Raw genomic sequence first — 25,520 nt, forward strand, 5'->3', positions numbered from 1 at the left:
TAAGGCCGTGTTTTTCACAATCTGAAATGCAGTTGTTGGCACTCCTTGGCCTTTTAGGCAAAACTGAGTCGGGTCAGATGTCCTCATCCTGTATGTCAGAAGTTGCCACATTTTCTCAGTTCGTAGCACCCTTGGCGTCTCAGGAATTTTTCACGGAACTCCTAGGCCAGGGGTGCCCCGCGGCTCAGTCAGTGGAGCGTGTGATTCTTGATCTCCGGTTTATGAGTTCAAGCCCCATGTTGGGTGTAGAGATTACTTATAAATAAATCTTTAAAAAAAAAAAAACGAATGAATTCATAGGCCAAAAGAAATACCTAATAATTAGCTCTAAAGAATCAACACGACAATCCTCAGAATTTGATAGCCACTTGAAAAAATACACATGAATTTGTGTGGTATCTGATAGATGTTGAGTAATGCTGTGTTTTCCTTGAAATTTCATGTTGTGTGCACCTTTGTGAATTTGCTGTAGCTCCCTGGGGGTGCCTTGATGGCAGTTTAGGGACTGTGTTGGTAGATCGTCTCTGAGTTCCAGAGCAGAGGGACTTGATGAGTCCTCACTTACCCTCCCCAGAGACCTTGGCTCGGCCAAGTAAGTGGGTCTCACCTTTGGTGACTGTACATAACACACTTGAATTCCTTTAAGAAGGTCAAGTGTCTCAGTCGCCAAGTGTTATTAATTGGCTTGCAGTCTAGAGGAAGGATCTGCTTTGGGGTAGAGCTGACTCCGTAATCTCCCGCTGCTTCTCTTCTCCAGCCTCTCCCCCTACCCAGCATTGTTACTGATCTTTGCAGGTTTCAGAATGCTACGCCTGCGGACTGAAAACTGCCCAGGGAGCTTGTTTCCGACAAATTCGTTACAGACCACTGATTTTTTTCGGAGAACTTTCAGGAGCCTGCCGGCAGTTGCACGTGGGCAGCACTTCCGGTTGAAACCCTCGATTCTGTGTATCAACCATGTAAGGAAAGAGGCTCTGGAACATGTGCCAGCTTCTTCAGGACTGCCGCAGCACACGTTTTCCCATTTGGGTTTTGAGCATGTTCACTCAACCTCCAGGACTTTGAAATCAGAGAGGGAGATGCTCAGGCTTTTCATAAGCAAGCAGCATAGGGTTCTGTTCATCATGAAGGACACCCAGAGGGGCGGGTTGTATGGTGTGGTAAAGGATCCACGAGTCCCTTTGTAGCCTTCACGCGTGGGTCATCGTGTGCCTTTGCTGGGTGAGCTCTGGGAGAACCCACACTTGTGGAATGGCCTACTGAGAATTATTTTTCAGGATGGTACACCGAAGGTTATCTGTTAGAGCATAAACTTGGGCTTTTTCTTAGAGTTCTTTGACTTGGAAAGAATTGCATGGTACTGTTTTTCTGGTGGTTACCTTATCAGGGGTTTGTTTTGATTTTATTGTCAAATTATTATAATAGCAAGAATTGAAAATTTTGAAAAAAATATCATCTAATTCCACAGTCCTCTAACAGGTGTCCCATTTTCCTTCTTCCATCTTTTTGTTTGTCCGTATGATAGCGTACATATGTTTCTATCTGAATATTAAATGTTTTCTGTGTTGTTACAGTCTGAGCAATTATAATAGCAGGACATAACTGAAAAATTAAAAGCTAAACACTTAGGGGTGCCTGCGTGGCTCAGGTGGTTGAGCGTCCAACTCACAGTTCAGCTCAGGTCATGATCTCATGGTTCCATGGGTTCGAGCCCTATGTCAGGCTCTGTGCTGACAGCTTGGAGCTTGCTTGAGATTCTCTCTTCCTCTCTGTCTCTGCCTCTCCCCTACTTGTGCTGTCTCTGTCTCTCCCAAATACATACATACATACATACATACATAAATACTTTGAAAATTAAAAAAAAAAACTAAACACTTAAAGGGTCACCTAGATGGCTCAATCAGTTAAGCTGCCGACTCTTGATTTTAGCTCAGGTCATGATCTCACAGTCAGTTTGTAAGTTTGAGCCCCCATGGGGCTATGCGCTCACAGCGTGGAGCTAGCTTCAGATCTTCTGTCTCCCTCTCTCTGCCCCTCCCCTGCTCATGTGCGCATGCTTTCTCTCTCAAAAATAAATATTTTTTAAAAAACCTTTTTCAAAAAAGCTAACCACTTAAAAATTGTGTGGGATGTGAGTTATAGCTCAGTGAAACTGCTAAAAGAAAAAGGTTTTTGTTTTTTTGTAATTTTCTAAATACCTTTAAACGGGAATAGTAAGGAAAGGTTGCAATCCACCAACTTTTTTTCTAGAAGTGAGACCAGTCATTAAAACACTCTTTTTTTTTGTAAGCTTATTTACTTCTGAGAGGGAGAGCAAGAGAGAGACAGAGTGTGAGTGGGTGAGGGGCAGAGAGAGAATCCGAAGCAGGCTCCATTCTTTGAGCTGTTAGCACAGAGCCCTATGCAGGGCTCGAACTCAAGAACCACGAGATCATGATCTGAGCCAAAGTCGGTAGCTTAACCAACTGAGCCACCCAGGCACCCCTACGCTTTTTTTTTTTTTTTTTTATGTTTACTTATTTATTTTGAGAGAGCACGAGCAGGGGAGGAGCAGAGATGATCCCAAGCAGGCCCCACGCGGAGCCTGACGTAGGGCTTGATTTCACGACTGAGATCGCAACCCGATCCAATATCAAAAGTTGGACATTCAACTGACTGAGCCACCCAGGCACCCCATCAGCACACTTTTTCATATCAATTCCCGTGGAGCTAGATAGAATAAAACCAGAGTTAGTACATTACAGTAGCAATAAAAGTACTTGTAGCTACTATCGAATAAAATACCATGTAAGCGGTTTCTTTCCAGTTAGACTCTGGTGGACGGAATACATGCCGTGCTCTTTACGTGGGTCAGAAGGAATAATGAGTTCCCATTACAGTCATCACGATTGTTCACCCAGTACGGGATGAGGGCTTAGTGGTAGTCAGGATTTGGTAACATTCCTTCTGTCAGCACCCAGGAAGTCCCTAGGCTAAGGACAAGGGTGGTGGCACCCACTTGGTTGTATGATTAAGTTTTCAGGACCAGTTGTTCCATTCAGATCAACTCAGACATTACTCACTGGAGCAGTAGGGCCTCTGGAGCTGTTGGCCCTGATCGTTATAGTTAAAAGGTAATAACTTCTGGCTGTCTTCCCCTTAAGTTGAGAGCTTAACACTTCGTTTGCCCTGTGACCTGCTACAGAGTCATCCCTGAAGAGGTATTTTTCCTTCTTGGTCTTTGATGTTGGCTTCCCCGGTGGTTGAACCAGAGGCTTCCTAGAAACTGTCATTATCTGCCGCCTCTTAGTCGAGAAGGAGATCAGAAGTTGGGAAGCAGTTATGACTAGGCTTTAGAGTCAGACAGACTTGGGTTTGGGTCCCAGCATTGCCACTTCCTGGGCAAGAAGCTGCTTTGTTGTGCTTTGCCTCGGTTTAGTCATCTGTAAGATGGGAATAATAACATCTGCCTCGTGAGGTTACTGGGAGATTTGGATAACGTATGTTAGTTTTTTAGTGAGTTCTGTTGTTTAAGGTGTGTGAGCGAGAATGTGTACTTGGTCCCTCCATCTTGGTTTTGTTATCCTACCTTCTCCCGTGTGCTGCCTCCCATATGTACCCCATAATGCTTTTGAGTGCTGATTAGAAAAAAAATGTTACAGCATGACTCACCCAGGACCAGAGAAGGAAATGGCCCTTGACCATTGCTGGATTGGGAGCCATCCACTCTTCTTGCTGGAAGTTGTAATGTGACCTTTGAACTGCTGAGAATGCTCAAGCCTTCTTAACATTTCACGTTTCCTCGTTCTCATCCCGATGAATGGCCAAATGGCCTTCTTTAATCAAGCTAGGGTCGCCCTTGCACAGGTGGGAGACAACAGAATTTCCATGCTGAGGAGAACACCCCCCAGTACACGCTCCCAGCCGGGGTCTGTGGTTCTAAGTGGTGACCTGATACAAGAAGCAGACACGACTGAGGTTGGGAGAGGAGGAGGGTGCACGCTATGGAAGCAGCTCTTTTGTTGTCCAGACTGAAAGAATTCCAGGCTAGGTCCTGTGTCGAGCTGCCTTCCAAAGAAGGCCTGGCTGCATCTTAAGCTGAACACTGCTGGTAGACAGGGAATCGCTGCAGGTGATCTCCGGCAGAGGGGAACGGCCATTAGTCTCCCTCTGCCCTCCCCTCTCGGCTCCACCGAACTGCCAGCAGGGCCCTCTTGACTGCACTCGCTCCTCGTCACCGGAGGATCAGACTCCCAGCAGCCTCACCCCGCTCCTTGTGGTTCTGCAGCCGGGGCCTGCGCATGCCCGGTCGGCCCGCCTTCGGCCATGCAAGCCCCAACATCGTTCTCCCCTTCGGGCCCACATGCCATGGATTACTAACCAAGGTGTGGCTGGGTGCCTCCTTCCCTAGTCAAGATTTATCTTTTTGAAAAATTCTCTGATGCAGAAAGCAAGCTGCCCGCCCTTCGGGATCCAGCACTTCCCACCTTCCTTCTGTGTTCTGATCCTTGTCTCCTGAAATACTGCTGTGCAATTTCTGGGTTCAGTGTTCAGTAGAATTTTGCTCATTTGCATTCCTAACTTTGGAGTTAGGTACATTTTTTCTAAGCAGTGCCTGAAAGATACTGGCTTTCCTTTTAGCCCCGTAGATGGTTCATTCCTGTTCCTGCCAGTGTGTGGATGGAGACCAGTTTGCATTTCTAATCTCCTGGCTTTCTGATATCTCAGTAACTTTTGCCTTATATCTTAATCTCACACCTCAGTTTGGTGGCTGACCTCTCAAGCAGGATAGTGCCGTTGTGATTTGGTGGCCGTGTTATGTGTCACAAAGACTTCACTTTTCTGTCCCCAGTCTCACAAAGCTGTTTCCCTTTGTCTTGGCTGGCTCCAAGTCCTCCCACCCCTGCCCCCAGATAACAACCTGAAGCACAGAGACACTGTTTTTGTGGAAAACCTTTCAGAAAAAAGTGCACCCTGGCCCACCACTGAAGGCTTAATTCAAAGTCTTGATGTGAGGTGACCTCTGTACCTAAGCACAAGCCTACGCAGACACCCTAGGTGTTAAGAGAGGAATGGAATGGCCCTCTCTGAACATCTTCTGCAACTTTCAACAAACCCAGAATCTTCACGTCTTGACTCAAATGTGAGATTACACTTGGGATAGTCAGATAACAAAGGCTCCCCTTTGGAGATGGCTGCTGGCCAGAGCCTTGCGTTGACATCGAAGTCTGGTTGGTTCCACGTGGCAGAGCATCGCACCACACAGCAGTGTCGGCTTTGTTGAGCTCGATGTTTCAGAAGAAACCGTTCCCTCTTCAGTCTACGAGGCCAGTTCTAGGGCTGGCTTCATTTGTCTGAGCGGGTGCCTCTTTCACCCTTTCCTGTAGAAACCTCTGCTGGGGGAACTGAGTCTTTCCCATCGGTGAGCTGGGGGTGAAGGTGAGTCTGTTGGACCCAAAGTGACCCCACCAACTTGCGCCCATTTTTCTGATAAATTGAGTGTCTCCATCCCCAGGTAGGCAGTGTGCCGTGGCAGTGACTCAGTCCTGGCCAACAGGATACACCTAAAGGAAACGTGCTGGCGACCGGCTTTCTCGAAGGCTCCCCTGTGTGGGGTGGGGGGTAAAACAGGGCACGGACGCTGGACATCCGTGCCATGGAGGGCTATCTCCTTGCAGCGTGGGGCTCGGTGACTTCTGCTGAGCCTGGGGATTACTGACAGCCCTCAGCACGCCCCACCCTTGTCTGTCAAACCACAGTAACTTTTTTCCTGCAGCTTGGAGGTGTTTTGACAAAAGTTCCAGCGTTGCTGCTTTCTCGGCACCGGAGCTGACTCCCACGCGTGTGTCAGTTTGATGCCGTCAGGGGGGCTTCCTGGGCCCACTAGTCATATCTGAAGCCGCAGCGTTGTCCACTCACACTTCATGGGGCTGTGGTGACAGTGAAGTGATGTTTCGTTGAAGTACTTAGCGGAACACCCAGGATTTCTCCCCAAGATCGGGTTGTGTTCACATCGTATCCCCAGTGTTTGGCCCGTTGCCTGGTACGTAATAAAGGCTCAATCGATTATTTGTGGAACAAATAAACGGACTAACTCTACAGTAATTCTGTCTTTTGTTTCAGGATTGGGAGCGACAAGCTAGATTTAAGGGTTTTTTAATTCAGTATTGATGTCCCCACCACCTTCTTCCTTCTGCCTGTCATCAGCCTTGTATCACACGTCTGGCCCCTTCTTAGTTCCTGTCCTGCTGCCTCCCTTTCCGACATTGAGTTGCATGTTGGAGCTGACTGGGGCCTAACTGGAGTCTAGGGGGACAGCACTGCAGCTGAAGGTGACTGTGAAACACCTAACCTGGGCTGAAAAATGGACCACTGGCCACTTAGAAAGGAGAGTATGTCTTTGTACATGTGTGTGTGTGCGCATGCGCGCACACGCACGTTTCATCAGTGTTTGAGCACCTGTTGTGGGCAGGGCACTAACCTGCAGGTGCTAGGGACACAGTGATAACTAAGACAGTGAGTAAGAGCCCAGAATAGAGCAAGGTCCTCATTGGCCCGGTGCGGGTGGGGCAGATAAAGGCTTCCTTGAGCCGAGGACTGAGGTCTGAATAGGGCTTACTTTCAGCAACAGTGGGGAGGAGGTGTTCCAGGGAGGGCCTTTACCTGGGCCCTGCTCTGGCTCTGTGCTAGGAGGAGAAGGAGGCTGAAAGGGCCTGTTGGGAGTCTCCCAGGGCCTCGGGCCACATAAAGAAACTTTTTTTTTTTTTTAAGTTTTATTTATTCTGAGACAGAGGCAGAGAAAGAGAAGGAGGGAGAGAGGTTCGGGGCTCGAACTCGTGAACCATGAGATCATGACCTAACCTGAAATTAAGAGTCAGACTTAACTGACTGAACCACCCAGGCGCCCCAGTGAGGAGTCATTTTTAAGTGAGATCTCACTAAGACTTAATAACTACTTGGGAAGTACCAGGTCTGAGAGAAGAGAAGATTTAGAAGGCGTTGTTTTATTAATCTGTCTCCCCAGCTGCCACCTGCTTTTAAGATGTAGGATTACATCATCTATCAGAAAATGTAGTCCGTAGCGTTCTTCCCCCAGCAGCACGGAGAGACTGCCCTCTGCCCTCTGTTCAGAGTACTTCCTCTGTGCCTGATGCTTCCAAAGCTGGGGCAAAAAAAGCAACATTTAGATTTGGCAGAATCCAGCTGCTGGAGGCCGCGTTGCTTTGTCTCCAGTTGGACGCTGGACCTTTGAGCGTGCTTTGTGGGGCTGGCTCGGGAAGGATTGACGAAGTGTTGTTGGCTGTAAATAAACCTCCATTCTCTCTACCAGGATCTGGTACTTCTCTGCTGAGCAAATCCTCCCAGCTCAAATGGCAGCTTATCCCGTGTCATGGAGCCATATTGTTTCTACTTCCTTCCTCTGCTCCAGTCATAGTTTCTGGATGGCTGGACTTTTTTGTATTCTCTGCAGGGGAACCACATTCCAGACTCTACAGTCCCTGAGAACGAGGCCCCTGTTGTGGCTGCTGCGTTCTTACAGGTCTCAGACATAATTGATTAAGGAACCAAAATTGGCAGGTTCAGATCATTGTTCTTCGGGGCCATCCCTGGCCGGTCAAGGCCACTTCATGTCCTGTGCCCTAGTGAGGCTTTAGGCTCAGGTGAAGCCTGGGGAGGCTGGATGGGTGTGGACAGTCGGGAGTTGAGGTCTTGCCTCAGCATTTGTTTCTTTGACCAGCTCAGCCTTCCTTTCGTGCCTTTCCCGTGGTCTCACTTGGCTTCTTCAGAAGCTATGCGTTTTGTTTCATTTTTCTTTTTGTCTTAATTGGACTTGAACTGGAGCGCTGAAGTGCTTACCTGGCCTTTTTCCCCAGGAGCTGCTAGGTGAGATGCTTTGTTTTTGCCTGCCTAGTGAACTGGGGGGAAACCTCTCAGCCTGCTGAGTCTGGGGGCCAAGCTCTCCTGTACACAGGTCTGTCCAGGTCTCTGGGCTGTGGGTTCCATGCCTCCCAGCTGACTCAGACTACAGTCTGGTGCATAGATCTGGCTGAGTTCATGACTTAAACCAACTGGAGGCCAGAGGGTTGGATTCATACAAGTCAAGACAGGCACCCCCTGTGCGTTCCAACACACCGCTTTGGGGCAAGAAAAGGAACAGTGGTTTCTTGTTGCTTTTTACTTATATCCTAACTGTTCCCTTCCTGCCTCCTTAAGGGCATAGTGAGAACCTATAGCCAATTTTTTAAAACTGCTGTCTTGAACGGCTGGCAGTTTAATAATGTGGACCTTCCGTCTCTCTCCTTAGCTCTGACTTAAATGCTTCCTCAAATGGTTTTCTTGGCTGGCTGCCAGGGTAACTAGCATGGGTGTTTGGTTCGTTTTGTACTGAATTCCTGGTATCTGAGGCATGTCTGGTAGGAGGGTGCCTCTCTGGGTCTTCATCTCAAGTGTGGACCACCCTCTGCCCTCAGTCCTGTCTTCCCCTGAGGCTGCTTTGATTGGATGAAACTTGCTTCAATGGACAGTTGAGCATAAATGGTCCTGAAATTTATGCGTCTTTGGGGTATTTGACAGCCATCCTCCGTGGTCTCACCAGACACCCCAACTCTCCTTCCTTGCTGACCTTCCTTCAGCATTGTTTGAAGTCCTGGAATCATCCCCCTTTGAAGAACCCGTGAGACCGTGGCTCCAGGCCCTTTATTGTGGAACTTAATCAAGCCTCCTTATGCTCAGGGCAGGATGTGGGGTTAAACTGCTTTAGGATCCAGAAGAACCTGGCTTGTTGGCTTTCTTCTTTGGGGGCACCTTTGCACAGTGACACGTGTCCGGGAGCTCAGCAGGCTCACAACCCAGCTTATTTGTGTCTGAGGAAAGAAGAATTATATTCTAAAGCCTAACAAGATGTGGCCACCAGGAGGCACAGATTCCCGTGGTCTCATCGTCCGGGGCCTTAGGAGTCCCACCAGTGTCTGTGACATGGAGGAGGGATCTGAACAACCAGTTTCCAAAGTCTTTCCAGGAGAACTTTGTGCAGAACTACATGGCTTCCAGTCTATGGTGGCTCGTTTATGTTGTCACTTTATAAACTTGATTCTCTTAAGGCCAGAGAATCTTGCACTTGAGTTAGATCGATGGTTCATAGGTTGGCACTTGGTTTGGAGGGATCATGGGGCTGAATTCCACTGCGGGGAGGGGGTTGTCCCTGGGGATGCTGAGTTTGGGGTTGAGTAAGAGCCCATAGCTCCATGGGGCTCCAGGTACACTCTGGACACACCCCATCCGTGTATGTGTGTGCATGCGCACATGCGTGTTGTAACATTAAAAAAGCAAAAGACTAGACTAGTTAGCAAGTGGAAACCCACTATCAACTTTATTCCTTTTTGTATTTGTGTAAAATGATCGATTTGAGGAATGAGGAACTAAGCCAAAAAAGGAAAGTCTGAGAGATGAAGGGATACCTCCCCGCTGGTGACTTTGCTCCATCTTTGGTTTTCTCCCTGAGACCTGACTCAGCAGCCTCAGCTCAGCCAGGCAAGAACCTTGTGAAACGTGGGAATCCCCGTCCCTCCCATTGCTGGGGGCACAAGCTTTAGGAGGCCGCAGTGGCTGACAGCCTTTCACCCTGCCCAAGGAGCCTTCGGGTAAACAAGTATTTTCCTCTTACAAGAGACACTTCATGTTTGGTGACTAACTTCCTGTGCCTCTGGAGTAGCCCCGGTAGCATTCCCATGTGGATATCGTGGATATCGTGCCTCCTTCCTCGGGCCGGGCTGGCTGAGGGGCTGGCGCCCTGCGGTGCTTTGGGAAGGAGCCCCCAGGGAGCCTTTGAATAGTTAACGGTCAGTCCTTGGATGACCAGCCAACTGGCCACGGAGGGGAGGTAGGATGTACCCAATTGATGTTTTCCCACAATTAGTACCCAGAAAGCTGTCCCCTAGAGGGAAAATTTAAGGACCTTTTACAGCCCCACGTTTTGTTGCTGCCACACTCTTTTAACATTGGTTCCTCCGGAGTCACTGCTACAAAGGGATTGTTGTGGGGCCCCTGGAGACGGGCACTCTCTGTAGAGCAGCTGATTGATGACCAACCTGAATTCGGCATGGCAGTCTTCCAGGCGGCCTCCCAACCCTTCTGTTCCCTAGCTCAGGCCTGCCTCCTCTTTGCCCACCTGACTGGCAGGGGGCGAGTAGCTGGAGGAGACAGGTTGCTAAGCAGCCTGGCCTGGACGCTATGCCTGTTTCGGTCGAATGAATAGCTGCAGTGTTCAGAAGAGCGAGGGGGTTTGGGCCTTTCCCAGAATCAGGAGAGACTTTTTGGGGAAGGGGGCTAAGAACTACCATTCTTAGCACAGAGCCATTGCATGGGAGGGCTTCTGGCATCTTCCTTTCTGAAATGTTAACTTGCTGTAACATTTCTTCCCGGAAGTGAAGTACCCAGAGCCCTGCTGCTGACTCCATGTGCCCATTTTGTTCCAGAGTCGTTACTGTCTCAGACACCTCCTCCCCCACCAACCAAAGAGAAAAGAAATGAGGTCCAATAGCTTCCCCCGAGCGCAGTTTTTCTGCCACTGTGATCATTAGCATATCGTGCACTTGAGGCCCCTGATCCGAGCGTGTGTGAGGGGCCAGGTTTCCCCAGAGACGGGGAAGACAGGTATGTTGTTGCCTTTGGACATTTGGGGCAGTGGAATCAAGGGTCGGCCTTCCTCCCCACCCTGCCCAGGCTTGTTTCAGAGGCTGGGACCTTCGCCTTCTCCAGGTTGATCAGGTTTAAATGAAGCACTTACTCTGAGCAGTGAAATACAGAGCAAGTCCAGCAAAACGTCTGATAAGAAACCTTTGCTCTTAAGTTTCTGCACTCGGCCAGCACTGAAGGACCTGTAGAAGTAGGCGTTGCAGGGCGGAAGTTTGCACTAAGGATCAGAGAATGCTTTTCTTTGGAGAGATACAAAGCCATTGTAAAGAGCCAAGAGGTGAGCCAAGAGAGAAGCTGCCTCCGTGCTAGGGCCCTTCTGGGGGCCTGGTTCAGTCGCTTGTTAAAGGCGCAGTACATGCCTGCTCCAGGGTTCCACAAGCTAGCCCGTTATGATAAAGTCTCTCTTTTTTCCTTAGACTGAAAGTAAGAAAAATCTCTTGGGAGCAGGTAGTCTTTTGTGCTTCAGTCTTGGGATTCTCATGTTACAAAGTTGCCACCTCTTGCTTCCTCAGTACTGGGTAGGGGTGGCAGTGTTCTGGGATGGCTGACCAGGCCCCAGGGGAGACAGCGGGCAGGGTCCAGGTGTACAGGTGACGAAGGCTGGCATTGGCTCTGCTTGGCATTGGGGGATATTGGTCCCCACTGGGGGCCGCGGAGGAGAGCCTGAAGCAGGCATCCAGAGCATCTTGGCTGCTCTGATAAAGGGGGATTAGGAGGTTCAGGGGTCCCAGAAGGCCGCCAAAGCATCGGCTCACTCTTAGGTTCTTTGTGTTGCTTTTACCTTTTCTCCTCCCTTAAAATCCTGAGTGGTTTCAGTGAAGAAAGTAACTGTGTGGGTCAGGAGCCCCAGGCTTACCTCCTTGTATTTATTTCTCTTCTGCAGGATAACCCAGAAGTAGAAAAGCGAGATCCTCAGGAATTAGTTGGTGAGTACCCCAGGGGGAGCCTCGGAGGCGGATTCCTGAGCCTTGCCCGGAGCAAACTGGCTTCCAGCCATGCAGGGCCTACCCCTGCATGGGGCTTCTCTCTGCTTCAGCCAAGGCAGCCGTTCTGCTGAGAGCCTGGTCTCTTCATGTGCTCTCTCAGGGCCTTTGACATTTCCTAAGATGTCTGAGTAAGACGCCCAGGGAACAATTCTTCTTTGAAAAGCATATTCATGGTGCATTTCACTGGGCTGTGGTCAGTTGCCAGTGTTTTCAAGATGGATTTAGGGCCCCTTTCAGCTGGGAGCTCGTTCCAGTTGTGCCCTAGGCTTGTCCTCTGTCCTTGTACGCCCCCTCCCCGCTTTGCTGGCATATTCATGTACTCAAGAAGCAAATATGTGGCCTCTGCTGGCACTTTGCTCTGTCCCCAGGAGGGAACATGCCTCGTAGCCCCAGAGTCCAAGACCCTTTTGGCTTGTGGGGCAGGGCAGTTTTGTTTCCGAAAAGTGGCATCCCAGTCCCTATGCTAACTCTGGTCTCTTAATCCTTTTTTAGAAAGTACCTCGACTCTGTCAGTTTGGTCACGGACTTTGTAACAGCTCTGCCAAAGCCTGTGCAAACGTCATGGAGAGGGCGACCCTCCCTCCGTGTGGTTAACTGTGACCATCTCTCCCTGCCTGCTCTTTTAATCTTCACAAAGCAGGGGTTCTGCTTCAAAGGCAGCCTACGGAACCTTCCCCTGTGCTTCCAGATGGAGGCTTTGTGGCCTGCAGGCCCTCGAGCCCATCCTTTTTTTGGACAGGATCCTCTCACGGGATATGGGAGGTGGAAACCTGTCCTGTGTTCCTAACTAAAAGGATGAAAATTACCCCATTACATTTGTTCTCTGAGCAAGGATTGGGTAGGAAGGAACCCTCAATAAGCAGCCTCAACCCTCAGCAGGATTCTGCCTTTAGCGCTGAGTGTTGTGTGTGATGAACACAGTAGGAGTCTTTCAAATCCTATAAAACCCAGAATTTTCCTAGACCTCAGAGTTCACTGCTTAGAAAATGGCCATGTAGGGGACGTGCCAGCTGGCTTTGCAAACAGAGGAAGCAGAGCACAGTCTCCTCCCAGTGGGTAATGCACAGGGGCATGTATGGATCGGACGGAGCCTCAGTCTCCTGTTCCTTCCTGGCCTTACCAGTCCCTGCTGTAACTACCAAGAAATGGGGGCTAGGGGTCTGTGAGGTCAGAGCAGCCGGGAGCCCGATGCAGCAGTAAGCTCTGCCCACAGTGCTCGGCAATCAGTGGAACTGGGGGGCACATCAGCACCTCCGCCCCAACTTCCACCTTTTCTCTCCTTGCCGTTTTGTGAAAATAGTTTTGTTGAGGTGTAGCTTACATAGGGTGAGGTTTGCCAATTTTTAGGGTGCCATTTGATCAACTTTGACAGATGCGTGTAGTCACCTATAAACTATCAACTCTAACACCTATAAACTGTAAAACACTTCTGTACAGGGGTGCCTGGGCAGCTCAGTCTGTTGAGCATCCAACTTTGACTCAGGCCGTGATCTTGCTGTTTGAGTTCAAGCCCCACATTGGGCTCTGTGCTGACAGCTCAAAGCCTGGAGCCTGCTTCAGATTCTGTGTCTCCCTCTCTTCCCTGCCCCTCCCCCATGTGCGTGCTCGCTCACGCGCTCTCTCTCTCTCAAAAATAAACATTAAGGGGCGCCTGGGTGGCTCAGTCGGTTAAGCGTCCGACTTCGGCTCAGGTCATGATCTCACAGTTCGTGAGTTCGAGACCCGTGTCGGGCTCTGTGCTGACAGCTCAGAGCCTGAAGCTTCCTTCAGCTTCTGTGCCTCCCTCTCTCTCTGCCCCTCCCCTGCTCATGCTCTGTCTCTGTCTCAAAAATAAATAAACATTTAAAAAAAAAAATTAAAAAAATAAATAAACATTAAAAGAATTTTTTAAGATCCACCTCTTTGTAAAGTTTTTTTTTTTTAATATTTGTTTTTGAGAGAGAAGAGTGCATGAGAGCAAGGGAGGGGCAGAGAGAGAGAAGGACAGAGGATCTGAAGCAGCTCTGCACTGACAGCAGAGAGCCCAATGTGGGGCTCGAACCCATGAACTATAAGATCATGACCTAAACTGAAGTCGGACTCTTAACCAACTGAGCCACCCAGAAGCCCCATGAAACACTTCTGTCGCTCCAGGGACGCCTGGCTGGATTGGTCAGTGGAGCGTATGACCCTTGATCTCCGAGTCATGACTTCAAGTCCCACACTGGGCCTAGAGCTTACTTAAAAATTCATTGATTAATTACTGTTTAAAACAATTAATTTCCTTCGCTCCAAAATGTTCCTTATACCTCTCCTCACAGACGATTTCCTCCCTGGGCCTCTGGCAAGCAGTGTTGTACCTTCTTCACTACAGTTTTGCCTTTTTTAGAATTTCATAAAGATCAGGATTTCTCAGCCTTAGCACTATTGACCTTTTGGACCGGATAATTCCTTGTTGTGGGGGCCTGGCCTGTGTTTTACACGGTGTTTTAGCATCCTCGGCCTTCTGGATGCCAGTGGCACTCCCCTCCCTCTGCCACATGTGCCAAGGAAAAACGTTTCTAGACATTGCCTAATGTCCCCTTGGGGATTGGGGGGAACGTAATTGCCCCCAGTTGAGAACCACTGACAGAAATGAAAGTGCCATCTTATTTTTTGTCTGGCTTCCTTCGCTTCCCATATGGTTTTGAGATCCTTCTGTGTGATTGAGCGTATCCGTAATTTCATTTTATTGCTAAATACGTTATTTTATTGTAGGATTACCGCCACAATTTAATCTGTGCACCACAGTAGGTATTGGAGCCTCGTAGTCTTGTTTGCTCCTACTGTTTCTCACTCAGGAGGTGGTACTTGAGGTCCGCCTGAACTCAGCTCCTTTTGTTAATAAAATACCTCTGGAGATAGGCCTCTCGGGTTGCTCCCCTGGTATGGGAAGCATTTTCCTATATGTAGGTGGCTCCAGGTTTTGTTTTCTTTTTTGCAATTAAAAACAAATTTTTATGTGTTTTATTTTCTATTTGAGAGAGACAGAGCACGAGCAGGGAAGGGGCAGAGAGACAGAGACAGAATCCGAAGCAGGCTCCAGGCTCCGAGCTGGTGAGCACAGAGTTCTATGCAGGGCTCGAACTCAAGAGCAGTGAGATCATGACCTGAGCCGAAGTCAGACGCTTAACTGACTGAGGCACCCAGGCACCCCTTTATTTTTTTTATTATTATTTTCTTTTAAGTGTATTTATCTATTTTGAGAGAGAGAGTGAGCAGGGGAGGGACAGAGAGAGGGAGAGAGAATCCCAAGCAAGCTGTGTGCCATCAGCCCAGAGCCCGATGCAGGGCTCAAACTCACGAACCGTGAGATCATGACCTGAGCCGAAACCAAGAGTCGGACACTTAACTGACTGAACCACCAAGGGGCCCCTAGGTGGCCCCCGTTTAATGGAGCAAATGAAAGCAGAGCAGCTGACTCGGGTTCCTCCGACACTGTGGCCGCTTGACAGCCCTGAGCACGCGTGGCCAGTCTGTCCCCTCCAGGCAGCCAACGGATGCCCCCTCGTCATGCCTGGAACTGTGGCCTGAGGCGGTAATCCAGTCGGCTTCTCCGTGTCTCTGGTGAACTAGAGCGCACTCCACTGCCTCCTCCCGTCCCCACAGTACCCCCCAGGCATGTCTTCTCTCCCCACTGTTACATAAGCCCAGCCGACTAGCTGGTCCTGCTCAGATTCGTACCTGGCCGTCACGGATACCATGACCGTTTTTGGCTTGGATGTGCACGGGGTGAGTCACCGAGGTAGACTTCTCAGATCCTGAGTACGGCTGCCCTTCTAGAATGCCCCCAGTAGACCCCAAGGGCAGCCACAGTACTGGGAGCTGCCCCCAAGGGCCTGGGCACCTTTCTCCATGGATTTCCTGGGAGGATGGTTTGAGGCCTTGTGGCCGCCCACATCACCATATGTATGTGGGGTTGATGTCGTCTACTTTAGATCATCCTGGGACTTAGGAAAGAATCGCTGAAGGATGGCTCCTGAAATCACTGAAGGAAGCTGTGGGAAAACTTTTATCTAATTTTCTGACTATATCCCTTCACTTGCCAGTTACTGCGGAGGAGTTCTTTTGTTCTAACCGGGGAGCTCAGGAGGGGCCCTGTCACACTATATACTGTTTGAGTCCTAGTGTGGTTGGGTTGCTGTGGCAACAGTGTCACACCCTGTTTTTCCAAAAGGCTTTCCTGGCAAATGCCAAAGGGCATTCTTTGTCTCTCCATCACATGCACACATACATTCTCCACCCCTTCTTGTGCCCAAAGCCTGCCCAGGCCCTCCTTGCTTTTGCCGTCCGGAAATAACGAGGGCCAGCTCACCCCAGCTCATTCCACTCTCAGCTGGCCTCTGCAGCCTGCATGAGCCTCAGGCTGAGACGGAGGGAGAAGCCAGGACGAGACTTGAACTCTAGCCAGATAATGGGTGCCACCATCGCTGCAGGCGTCAGGAGACAGAAGGTGCTGGGCAAAGAGGAGCACGTAGTCCCCTGGCGGAAACCGCTCCTAGGCCGCACTGGTGTCCCGGGTCCACAGCAGGACATGTCACCCCGTGTCGGTCCTCGGGCCTTCACCCAAAATGGCACGCCTAGCGCTCTGTTCTCAGGGCACATCCAGTGAGAACCCACTGCCGGCCGTGGGAGTCTGCACGCGTAGCGCATTATGAGACTCCGCCCCAGCCTCGGTGCAGGGTGTTTCGTACAGTTGAGACTGGCAAAGCCCGTGGAGCCATACCCTCAGCCCTTCTCGGCACTGAGTTCTTCGTAGTAACAGCACAACTCAGTGGAGATCAGAGCACCTTATCTGCTAAGAAAACATTAACCCAGCCCCGGTAGAAAAGAAGGCGCAGGCTGTGCTAGGCTCTCATCACGCCGTCCCAGCAGCCACTCAGGGCTAAGAGATAGTATGGCCCCGGGCCTGGCACACAGTGGGTACCCAGTAAGTACTTGCTGGGTGTTCTTGGTGCTGGTTTGTTCATTCTTTCCCTTCATCCTGCCCCACCCCACTCCGCCTGCTGTTCTCTCATTGTATGCTCCTTTTCATGAGAGAATGTTTTCAAGAGCGCAGACAGAATCTTACAACAAACAGTGCATTGTCTGAGTGACCCAGAGCACACTCTGCGGGCCCAGGGTGGCCAGAGGCTACAGGGAAGGGAGCGGAGAGTGGGAAACTTGGGTGGGCAGTGGCCGATTGCTGAGGGAACTAGCCCTCGGGACTTGTGGTTCTTCACATCAGAATCAGGCCCTTTGTTCCCAAGAACTAGGCGGACCGAAAGAGAGTTGATTGGTTTGTTTTTAAAAGACTAAGCTAATAAGCAGCAGGTAGTGTTTGAAATATTTATGCACAGGGCGGGTTTGAATGCTTTGAATCCCACAGCCTAGGGAACCCCGAACTCTGTTTCTCCTGTGTCTTGGGTCGGATGGCCTAAGGTGAGAAGGATGACATACCAAGCACCTCTGCGAGTTTCCAGAATCCTGGGATGGTGTTGTAGGAACACAACCGGGTGGGCTGGAGCTGGCTCACTTGTGAGCCAGTGATGCTCCCCCCACCTGGGCCTCGGTCCAGCGACGAGAGAACGAACACCCCGGAATCTGGCAGACGCTGCAGATCACAGCTCTTCCCCTGCTCACCCCCAGCTGGCTGTTAAACATTTACCAGCACACCCTGCACGTACCCTTTCCTTCAAAGTTAACTGCTGGACGTAGTAGCATGCATTCTTGACACTTGTCCCCTCTTCCCCCGGGTTGGCGCATGCTGGTTCCTTCTGGTCATTTGATCTCAACTCAGATGACACCCGCGGAGAGGCCACTGGGAACACCATTGTACCGTTTCATAGCCTTTATCTCTCCTGGAAAACGTATGTGCCCTTTTTTTTTTTTCTTTTTTTCTTTTTAAACGTCATGTCTGGCCCTGATCCTTCCCCCGCCCGCAGCCATCCCCTGACATCCACACTCACAGAATTTTTCTCTCTGTCCTCCCACAGCCTCCTTTTCTGAAAGAGTCCGGAACATGTCGCCTGATGAAATCAAGATCCCCCCTGAACCCCCTGGCAGATGTTCAAATCACTTACAAGTAAGTACAGAGCTCGGCTGATGAGGCCTGTGTAGATGAGAAAGCCTGGGTCAAGTGTCTCGTTTGGTCCGACTTTAAGAGCCCTTCCGTAAAAGAAACTGCCAGGTGGGCAGGAGCGTGCAGTCCTGGTTACCTCTCTCAGCCTGCCACCAGGAGTTTGCCCTGTCCCCACCGCCACCCTCTGCCTCATCACCTGATGCTGTTCTAGCTGGGACCCCCTAGCTCGCCCTCAGGTCTGAAGCCGAGGCAGAGAAAATAAGGTACCTTCCATGCAACCCAGCTGAGCCAGTGGGGACCTTTGCCAAGAAACTGAGGGACCATTAAAATGTAAAATAAACAACGTAGAAGCACCAAAACACAAGCATTTCTGTGCCTGAGATTCCTGTGCTCCTGTTCCTGACGTGGCAGTTCACTAGCTTGTCTGACAGAATCGCAGACAGACGTGGCCTGAAGTTCTGAAATCCCAAGGAGGTAGACTATTTCGTGCAGTTACTCCGTGGAGAGCAGGACCTCGGGGGGGGGGGGGGGGGCGGGCCCTGGGGTTTGCACCTCCTTTTCAGCCCCTGTGATTGTTTCCCCTTGTCCTCTGGGGGTTCCCCTGTGTGTGGAACCTTGCGACAGACCATGGGGCGGACACCCAGGGCTGCCCACTAGTGGCATCAGGTCCACCTGCTCTACCTCTCATCCCACAGATTCTGCTGCTGCCTCTGGCCACACCACAGGCCCACGGCACCATCCTGATGGATAGATGACTAAGGGGACCCGGGGCTCTGGAATGCAGCTGGCTGGGCAGGGCCAGAGTCGGGGTTGGGGGCACAGTACAGGCTCTCTTCCTTTCCCAGAAGTCTCCTCCCTTTGCTGAGTTGTCCACCCCCCCCAGGATAGCATCTCCCCTCCCTGCCAGGCAACAGGCCGCAGCCTGTAAGGACAGTCTGGCGATCTGCCAGGCAGAGACAACCGGCGGGCTCAGCCTTCAAGTTCAGTGTATTTCTCATTTTTAGATTCTCCTAATCGTGGAAACCACGACATCAAGTGAACGTTTTAGTTGACTTGAAATGGGAGAACCCATCTGATGGCCCAGAAAGCCCAGAAAAGTAATCTGTAAGATACAGGTCACCCTCCATTTGCCAGGTCTTCTGTGGAAAGCCTCCCTTTGCCCTCGAAGAGATAACGTTGAAGTTTGTGGCTCTTGGTTGTCTCTTCCGTGGTAAATGTATTACAAACCTCTCTCTGCACTTCAGTGCTTCCTCTGGCCAGTCTCGGCAGAAAGATTCAGCCTCCTGACAAAGGGAGTGGATCACCTCTCCTGATGTTCCCAAAGGGCGTCACACAGGACCTCCAGCCCTGCCCACCTCCTGTCGCAGGTGAAGAGTGCCCCAAATGTTTTCCTTCTGGAGAGTCTGTGCCTTTAGCCGCCACTAGTGGGGGAGGCTGCAGAGAGACCTTGCCCTGGGCCAGCACCAGCCTTGCTGGGTAAGACTGGTCCACCTCACAGGTGGCTCTGTCCTGAGACTCGGGTGTCTGGGGCCTCTTCACGCGCTGGAAAGTGTGGAGGCCATCTGCTGCAGGGATCATCTGTGGGTCTTGAGATAACCTGTGGGACTGGTCTGCATTCCTGCCAGATGACCCTCCTGTTGCCGGTTGAAAGCCCGAGAGCAGGGGTTTTGGGGGCAGGGGAGTTCTAATGAGATGAGCTCTTGACCCCTGACAGTGCCTCTTCATAAAGTGGTGGGGACTGGCCATCTGTGAGCCTCCCTACAAGGGACACCGTAGGAAGCTTATGAGACCAAATCCAAAAAACCCTACTCCTGCCTTCCTCCGCAAGAACTTAGCCTTCCCAGGTCTCCCACTGAGGACTTGACCCGGTGTTTAAATTCAAAACTAGCATGGAGCCCCTGCCCATCCACTCTTTGCCTGAATCCTCTTTGGATGATTCAGGAGCTGATGCACAGGTGGGGATACGTTCGTTGTCTTGTCCACGGTTTCTCTTCCTCGACCTTTTACCACCCCCTCTGCCAGCCATCCAGAGGGAGGAAGCAAAACGAAAACAGACTGCTCTCAGTCTGTCTTATTTGTGCTCCGCGCTGGTCACAGGCTGGGTGGAGAAAGACAGTGTGGCTGGAGTGGGGCTGCGCATGGCTCTGTGGGTCTCCTGTGACCAAGTGTCCCCACACAGCACGTGTGACCACAGACTGGGATTGTCGGTGGTGGGGTGGCATCATAAGTGCCCTTCTGTTTCTCCGCCTAGGACAAGATCCAGAAGCTTTATGAGCGGAAGATAAAGGAGGGAATGGATATGAATTACATTATCCAAAGGAAGAAAGAATTTCGGAACCCCAGGTGAGTTTCCCGTGGGCCTGCAGGGTCAGTTGAGTCGCTGATGTTGGACTGGGGACTGGGATGCCCCCATGGAGGTGGCAGGGTGAGGCTCGGCTAGGATCCCCCCTCTGTCCAAAGGGGCCATCGCCCAGACTGCAGTAACACGGAAGCCAGGGTGTGGAGTGGATGCCGAGAGACCTGAGCTGGGCTGGAGGAGGCCTGGCCGGGTTCTCTTGCTCACCCTACTCCTAAGGCACACAGCCTCACAACGTCTCAGTTTCCTCATCTCTATAATGAGGGAATTGGACTAGGCAATTCCCGTGGGTTCCTCTTTCACTTCCAGAATGTCACTGATTCTGCGTACAGGTGACAGGTTTTGCGAACAGAGCTGTGTCTGGGTCTTACTCTGTCCAGGGTCTGAGCAGGTGGCGCACCTGGGAAAGTCTGGTATGGTGGTGACCTCAAGGACGTGCCCCGGCCCTTATGTGGGCCCAACCCGACCACCCAAACTGAGGGTCAGATGTCTAGATAAGACCAAAGACAAAAACAAAAAAAAGCCCACGGCCCTTACCTGGACACCATACCCGTCCTGGCTAACGGTCCATCTCTCTGGGAGTGGGGAGGACGACGAGTGACTTCGTGTCAGGCCAGTGGACGTTTCCCGTTCTGTCGGGAAGCCTGTTTACAACAATTCAGCTGGGTTTAAAGGGTTCGTCTGAGCCCAGGAACTAGACCGTTCTGGCCTCTCAAAATCAGGTGCCACACAGGCCACGGGACTAGGGCCTGCTCAGCGCCTTCTGGCCTTTTTCTTTCAGCATCTATGAAAAGCTGATCCAGTTCTGTGCAATTGACGAGCTCGGCACCAACTACCCAAAGGTACGTCCCGTGTGCAGAGGCTGAGGGTTGAGGGCAGGGTACCCAGGGCCCTGTGCTCACCTCGCTGGATTCAGCCTGGAGCTGCTGAAAGGCCCGTGTAGCGGCAGTGCTGGCTGAAGAGCACAGTTCCCTGCTCCCTTGTCGGGAGTCCCCGCTGCTCTGGAATAGTCCGGGGAGAGATTGCGGTGACAGACCCGGCCCCAAGCCCCAACCGGTCACTGAGGGTGGACTTGGCTGTGCTCTGATGGCACAGCCCGTCAACAGGCTCGTCCCTGCTTCATATTCCCAAGAGCAAATCGGCCACCCCTTTGGCTAGAAACCCAGGATAACATCTGAGTCCCTATGCCCTTAGAGCAGGGGGAGTCCAGGCCAGGAAAATCCACGGAAAGATTCGGGGAGAGGGGACTTGGGTTTCTAAACCATTGGTCATCCAGTGACCCTTGCTGGCTGCAGCATTAACTCCTTCTTTTTCAGGATATGTTTGACCCCCATGGCTGGTCCGAGGACTCCTACTACGAGGCATTAGGTAGGTGGCCGTCCATCCATCTACCCTGTCTGTTCATCCAGTCAGTCAGCCAACATGTATTTCAGGGTCCCCACTGTGTCAGGCTGTGTCGGAGGAGGTAGGTACACAGTGTTGAACAAGACAGACCCGCTCTGACTCAGGAGGCTTATGATGCAGCACGGAAGGCAGAGCGGTCCTGGCAGTGAGCAGTGTTGGGGGAGAGCGCCCAGGCAGGGCCATCTAGCCAGCCGAAGGGGTGGGACGGCCTTGCTGTGGGGGCCGTGTTCAAGACGAGGTTTGAAGACGTACAGAGGCCAGTCTGGCAGATGCAGACAGTGTCCCAGGCAGGGGGACGGAGTCTTCTGAGGCCGGTGAGAAAGCATTTTCTCAAGGGTCCCAGTAGGGAGAACTGGGAGGAATTACAGAGTCCAGGCCCTCAGATGGCAGACCTGAATCGGCAGGCCATGGGCCAGGTCTGGCCTGAAAATGTGTTGTGTTTGGCCCACACGTCTTATCTTGTTTTAACTTGAATCAGTTGCCAACGTTTTACCTAAAATCCGTAATGCAGCTGCTCTTGGTCAGTGGGAAGGTATTCCACCCTGGGCCTGCGTCCCCGTCCCCGCACAGTGACAGTCAGCTAGGGCTCAGGGGCAGCTCACCCCTCCAGACAAGGTCCTTTACATCTGAGGCCTCTGCTCTGTAGATCTAAGGCCGCTTCCCTTTGCTGGTCACAAAAGGACGGTGAGACTGTGCGGCCTCGAGGCCACCTGCGTGCGGGGGTGGGGGGCGTGACAAGTGCTGTTGTGGGGTCCCTCCGCCTAGAGTGTCTCTTCACGTGGGAGCTGTCCCAGGGCTGCTTTTGTTTACAACTTCTCTGGTCTCTGTAGCTAAAGCCCAGAAGATCGAGATGGACAAACTGGAAAAGGCCAAAAAGGAGCGAACCAAAGTAAGTGGTGGACAAGGGTCCTGAAGGAAAAGGCAGGTGTCTAGGGTGTCGTTTCCCACCTTCAGCTTGAAGGTGCCTCTCGGTTACTTCCATTTGGTTTCTTGGGGTCTTGTGGTTTGCTGCGCGATGTCCTCCTTGGCCTCCCCCTTCCAGCTGCAGAGCCCCGGTGGCTCTCTCTTTAGTGTCACCAGTGTCCTCCCTGAGAGGTGTATTCCTTCCGAGAGTACTTACTTGGCCCCCAGATCTGATCTGCACAGTCCGCCTCAGTGCTTCCTTGTAGGTCCCATGTCTGGTGGCCGGGTGACCCCTCGTTTTAGGGCTCTGAGCACCACTTCTTCCCAAGCAGCATGTTCTGGATCCTTTGGGGAACGGAAATTTGGCTCTGAGACTAAATGAGACTTGTGCCCTTTGTGAGCAGTCTCCGAGACAGAACACTGGGCCTCGGGGCACCAGCTCTGCCCACCCTTGGTTTGGTCTGACCTCCTGCAGCAGCTGTGGCCTCCAGGATGTGCCCCTGAGCAGAAAGGCTGCCAGCCCTCTGGGAGCCGGTGCAGGGGCGATCGGGTCTTGTCGTTCTTGGCGCTTGGTGACCTGCCGCTCTCTCTCTTTCCCGCCCCATTCCAAACCCCAGGCTTAGTGTGGGACGTGTCTGCGGCGCCTGGGGACCAAAGCTGCGCTTTTCTCGTGCGGGTGGGTGCGCCTCCATCCCGGGTGCCGGGCGCAGTGGCGGGCCGGGGTGCCCTGCACGTGCAGAAACTTGGAGACACCGGGAGCATTCCGTGTCAGTTTGGAGGGCTCTCCTCAAAATGGTAGAAGTCCCTCCAACGCCTCTCCCTCCCTCAGACAGCACGACAGGGCTGCCTCCCAGTGCCTCCTGTGTTTGGTGCCAGACTCTGCCGCCCGGGAGCAGACGCTGGCAGAGGGTGCGGATAAACAGCTTGGCACAGGTTTTCTCTCTTTCCTCTTCCCCCTCCAGATCGAGTTTGTGACAGGCACCAAGAAAGGTACCACGACCAACGCCACGGCCACCACCACCACCACGGCCAGCACAGCGGTTGCAGGTAGCAGGCTGCCTCGTTTGGGGGAGCAGAGGCCATGGGGACCTGGGCCCAGGTTCCACCTTGCTGTGCTTCTTTCCTGACCCCAGAGTTTGTGAGGCATCTTGGGAGCCTGGGGTGGGGTCCCCGGTTCACCGGCTGCCCCTCGCACTTCCGTGGCAGGCGGCCCCGAAGCTCTGACCGCTGCCTGCTAGAAAAGGCAGCGTCACTCTTTGGTCTGTCTTGATCCTGACTCATCCCTTGCCTTCCTCCAGATGCCCAGAAGAGAAAGAGCAAGTGGGATTCGGCCATTCCGGTGACAACGATAGCCCAGCCAACCATCCTCACCACCACGGCCACCCTGCCAGCTGTCGTCACGGTGACCACCAGTGCCAGCGGCTCCAAGACCACGGTGATCTCTGCCGTGGGCACCATCGTGAAAAAGGCCAAGCAGTGACCCGAAGGAGCAGCCCGGGTGGCTCGGACACTCTCCCTTCCATCGAGGGGAGGGGCCGCTCCAGGACTTGATGAGAGTGCGCAACCCGGGGACCGACGCGGCACAGAGGTGCCGCTTTGTGTGTTTCAGGACTGGGATCTGCTCCCGCGACGCCACCCCGAGAGGAGCCTCCGTGTGCCATCCCGGCCAGGAAAAGGACATTGCCGCAGAGGAGTCGGGTGCTCCGGAGAGCGTCCGCACACCGCTTGGGGTCTGGTGCCCTATTAAAAGTGCTGTGTTCTTACATCTCAGCATCTTGGATGCAGTGGCCTCTGCTGTGGTCCGTTTTCAGGCACATGTGGAAGTTCCAAGTGTCCTCTCCTCTTCCCTGTTGGGGTTATTACCTCAGGGTAGGTAACGGAGTGGCCGAAGCCTGTGGCGCTAGGGGAGGCCCCGTGTCCCGGCTGTCTGCTGCCCTGATCCTGAAACCCGGCTGGTTATCAGACGAGAGCTGAGGCCTCTGCTCCCTTGGGGGCAACTGAGCCCTCTCGGACCACTTTTTGGACACACCCAGGCTTTTGAAGTCAGCCGGTTACCAGAAGGCCTGGGTTTGATCCCCAACCCACATAGCCAGAGGGGCCTCAGCGCCTGGCCAAGGTTGCCCCGGTCCTTCAGTGCCCGCCGAGCGCGGCCAGCAGGCTCCTCGCGGCGCGGGACATGACTCACCTCCTGCGCTGGCCGGCGGCAGCTCATTGTTTACGTGCGAGCCAGGCTCCTGGGAGGACCCTGCCACCCCACCTTTCCTGTGCCTGTTATCTCTGCCCCACAGCAGCATCTGGGCAGCGCCAGCGGCCGCCGGGCTCCTCTTGGGGCCAAAACAGATTTCCCAGCCGCCGTCGGCCCGAAAGCCTGGAGGAAATTTCGCTTGCCTTTCTTGCTGTTTGGCAGCTCTCCGGTCCAGCGGAAGGGCTACGTGTCAGAGAGGGAAGCCGGGCCGTGAAGAGCCGGGTTGCTTCTGTGGCACGGGCAGAGCTTTAGAACGATGGTCCTCAAAGTGCACCTGGTAACTGTTGCATGACCAAAGGAGTGTGGTGATCCTGCCCTGCCGTCCCCGAAAGAAAAGTGGACTCACACTGGTCCCTTCCGTTGTCCCCCTCCCCTCCTTTGCTGGGACTTCGCGGCCCCGGAGAGGAGCTGCTGTGCCCTGAGTCCCAAGAGGGTCTCTGAAGGCTGGCTGCCCTGCAGCCTCCAGCAGGGGCACCTCCGTAGTGTGGGGGCTCTGGGGCTCGCGCGGGAGGCTGTGTGACACAATGGGAGTGGCACTGGACGCAGACTCGGCCCCTCTGCCCTGGATCCTGGGTTAAACTTGAAGTTGTGTGTTGGTTGGTGCGTCTTGGGCCATTGTCTCTGTGAGTCCCCTCTGTCAAATCACCGTAATAAAGCTTTGTAAGGTGGTTGTGAGCAGTCCGTGAGCTGATTTCGCGCAAGAGCTTTATAAACTGTAAGGGACCCTGCAAGTGCGTGTTGCTGGCCTATCCAGCGCCTTCTTGCTTTAGACCAAGGACAGAAACTCCACAGCTGATAAAAAAAAAAACTCCAAGGTCATGGCCCTTTGCTGTCCTCTGGGCACCCACTGCCGTCCCATTGAGCAGTAATGAC

At 52.4% G+C, this 25,520-nt stretch overlaps 1 protein-coding gene across 3 annotated transcripts in view; it reads left to right on the forward strand.

The window, feature by feature from the left end:
• The window catches only part of SAP30BP (SAP30 binding protein), a 36,231-nt gene extending 10,916 nt beyond the window's left edge, over window positions 1-25,315 (forward strand). Inside the window, exons 4-12 of one of the 3 annotated variants that reach the window (XM_027052314.2) lie at window positions 10,829-10,951; window positions 11,558-11,600; window positions 17,654-17,742; window positions 19,991-20,082; window positions 20,877-20,937; window positions 21,412-21,463; window positions 22,330-22,388; window positions 23,365-23,449; window positions 23,701-25,015. In XM_027052314.2, coding sequence (XP_026908115.1) covers window positions 10,829-10,951; window positions 11,558-11,600; window positions 17,654-17,742; window positions 19,991-20,082; window positions 20,877-20,937; window positions 21,412-21,463; window positions 22,330-22,388; window positions 23,365-23,449; window positions 23,701-23,882 — 786 coding nt within the window. In that variant the 3' untranslated portion in view covers window positions 23,883-25,015. Of the gene's footprint in view, window positions 1-10,828; window positions 10,952-11,557; window positions 11,601-17,653; window positions 17,743-19,990; window positions 20,083-20,876; window positions 20,938-21,411; window positions 21,464-22,329; window positions 22,389-23,364; window positions 23,450-23,700 lie in introns of all 3 variants that reach the window. The other 2 variants (XM_027052315.2, XM_015086100.3) reach the window with 2 other exon arrangements.
• Window positions 25,316-25,520: the final 205 nt, after the last annotated feature.

Source organism: Acinonyx jubatus, chromosome E1 (genome assembly GCF_027475565.1).
Source record: "Acinonyx jubatus isolate Ajub_Pintada_27869175 chromosome E1, VMU_Ajub_asm_v1.0, whole genome shotgun sequence".
Classification (NCBI taxonomy): domain Eukaryota; kingdom Metazoa; phylum Chordata; class Mammalia; order Carnivora; family Felidae; genus Acinonyx; species Acinonyx jubatus.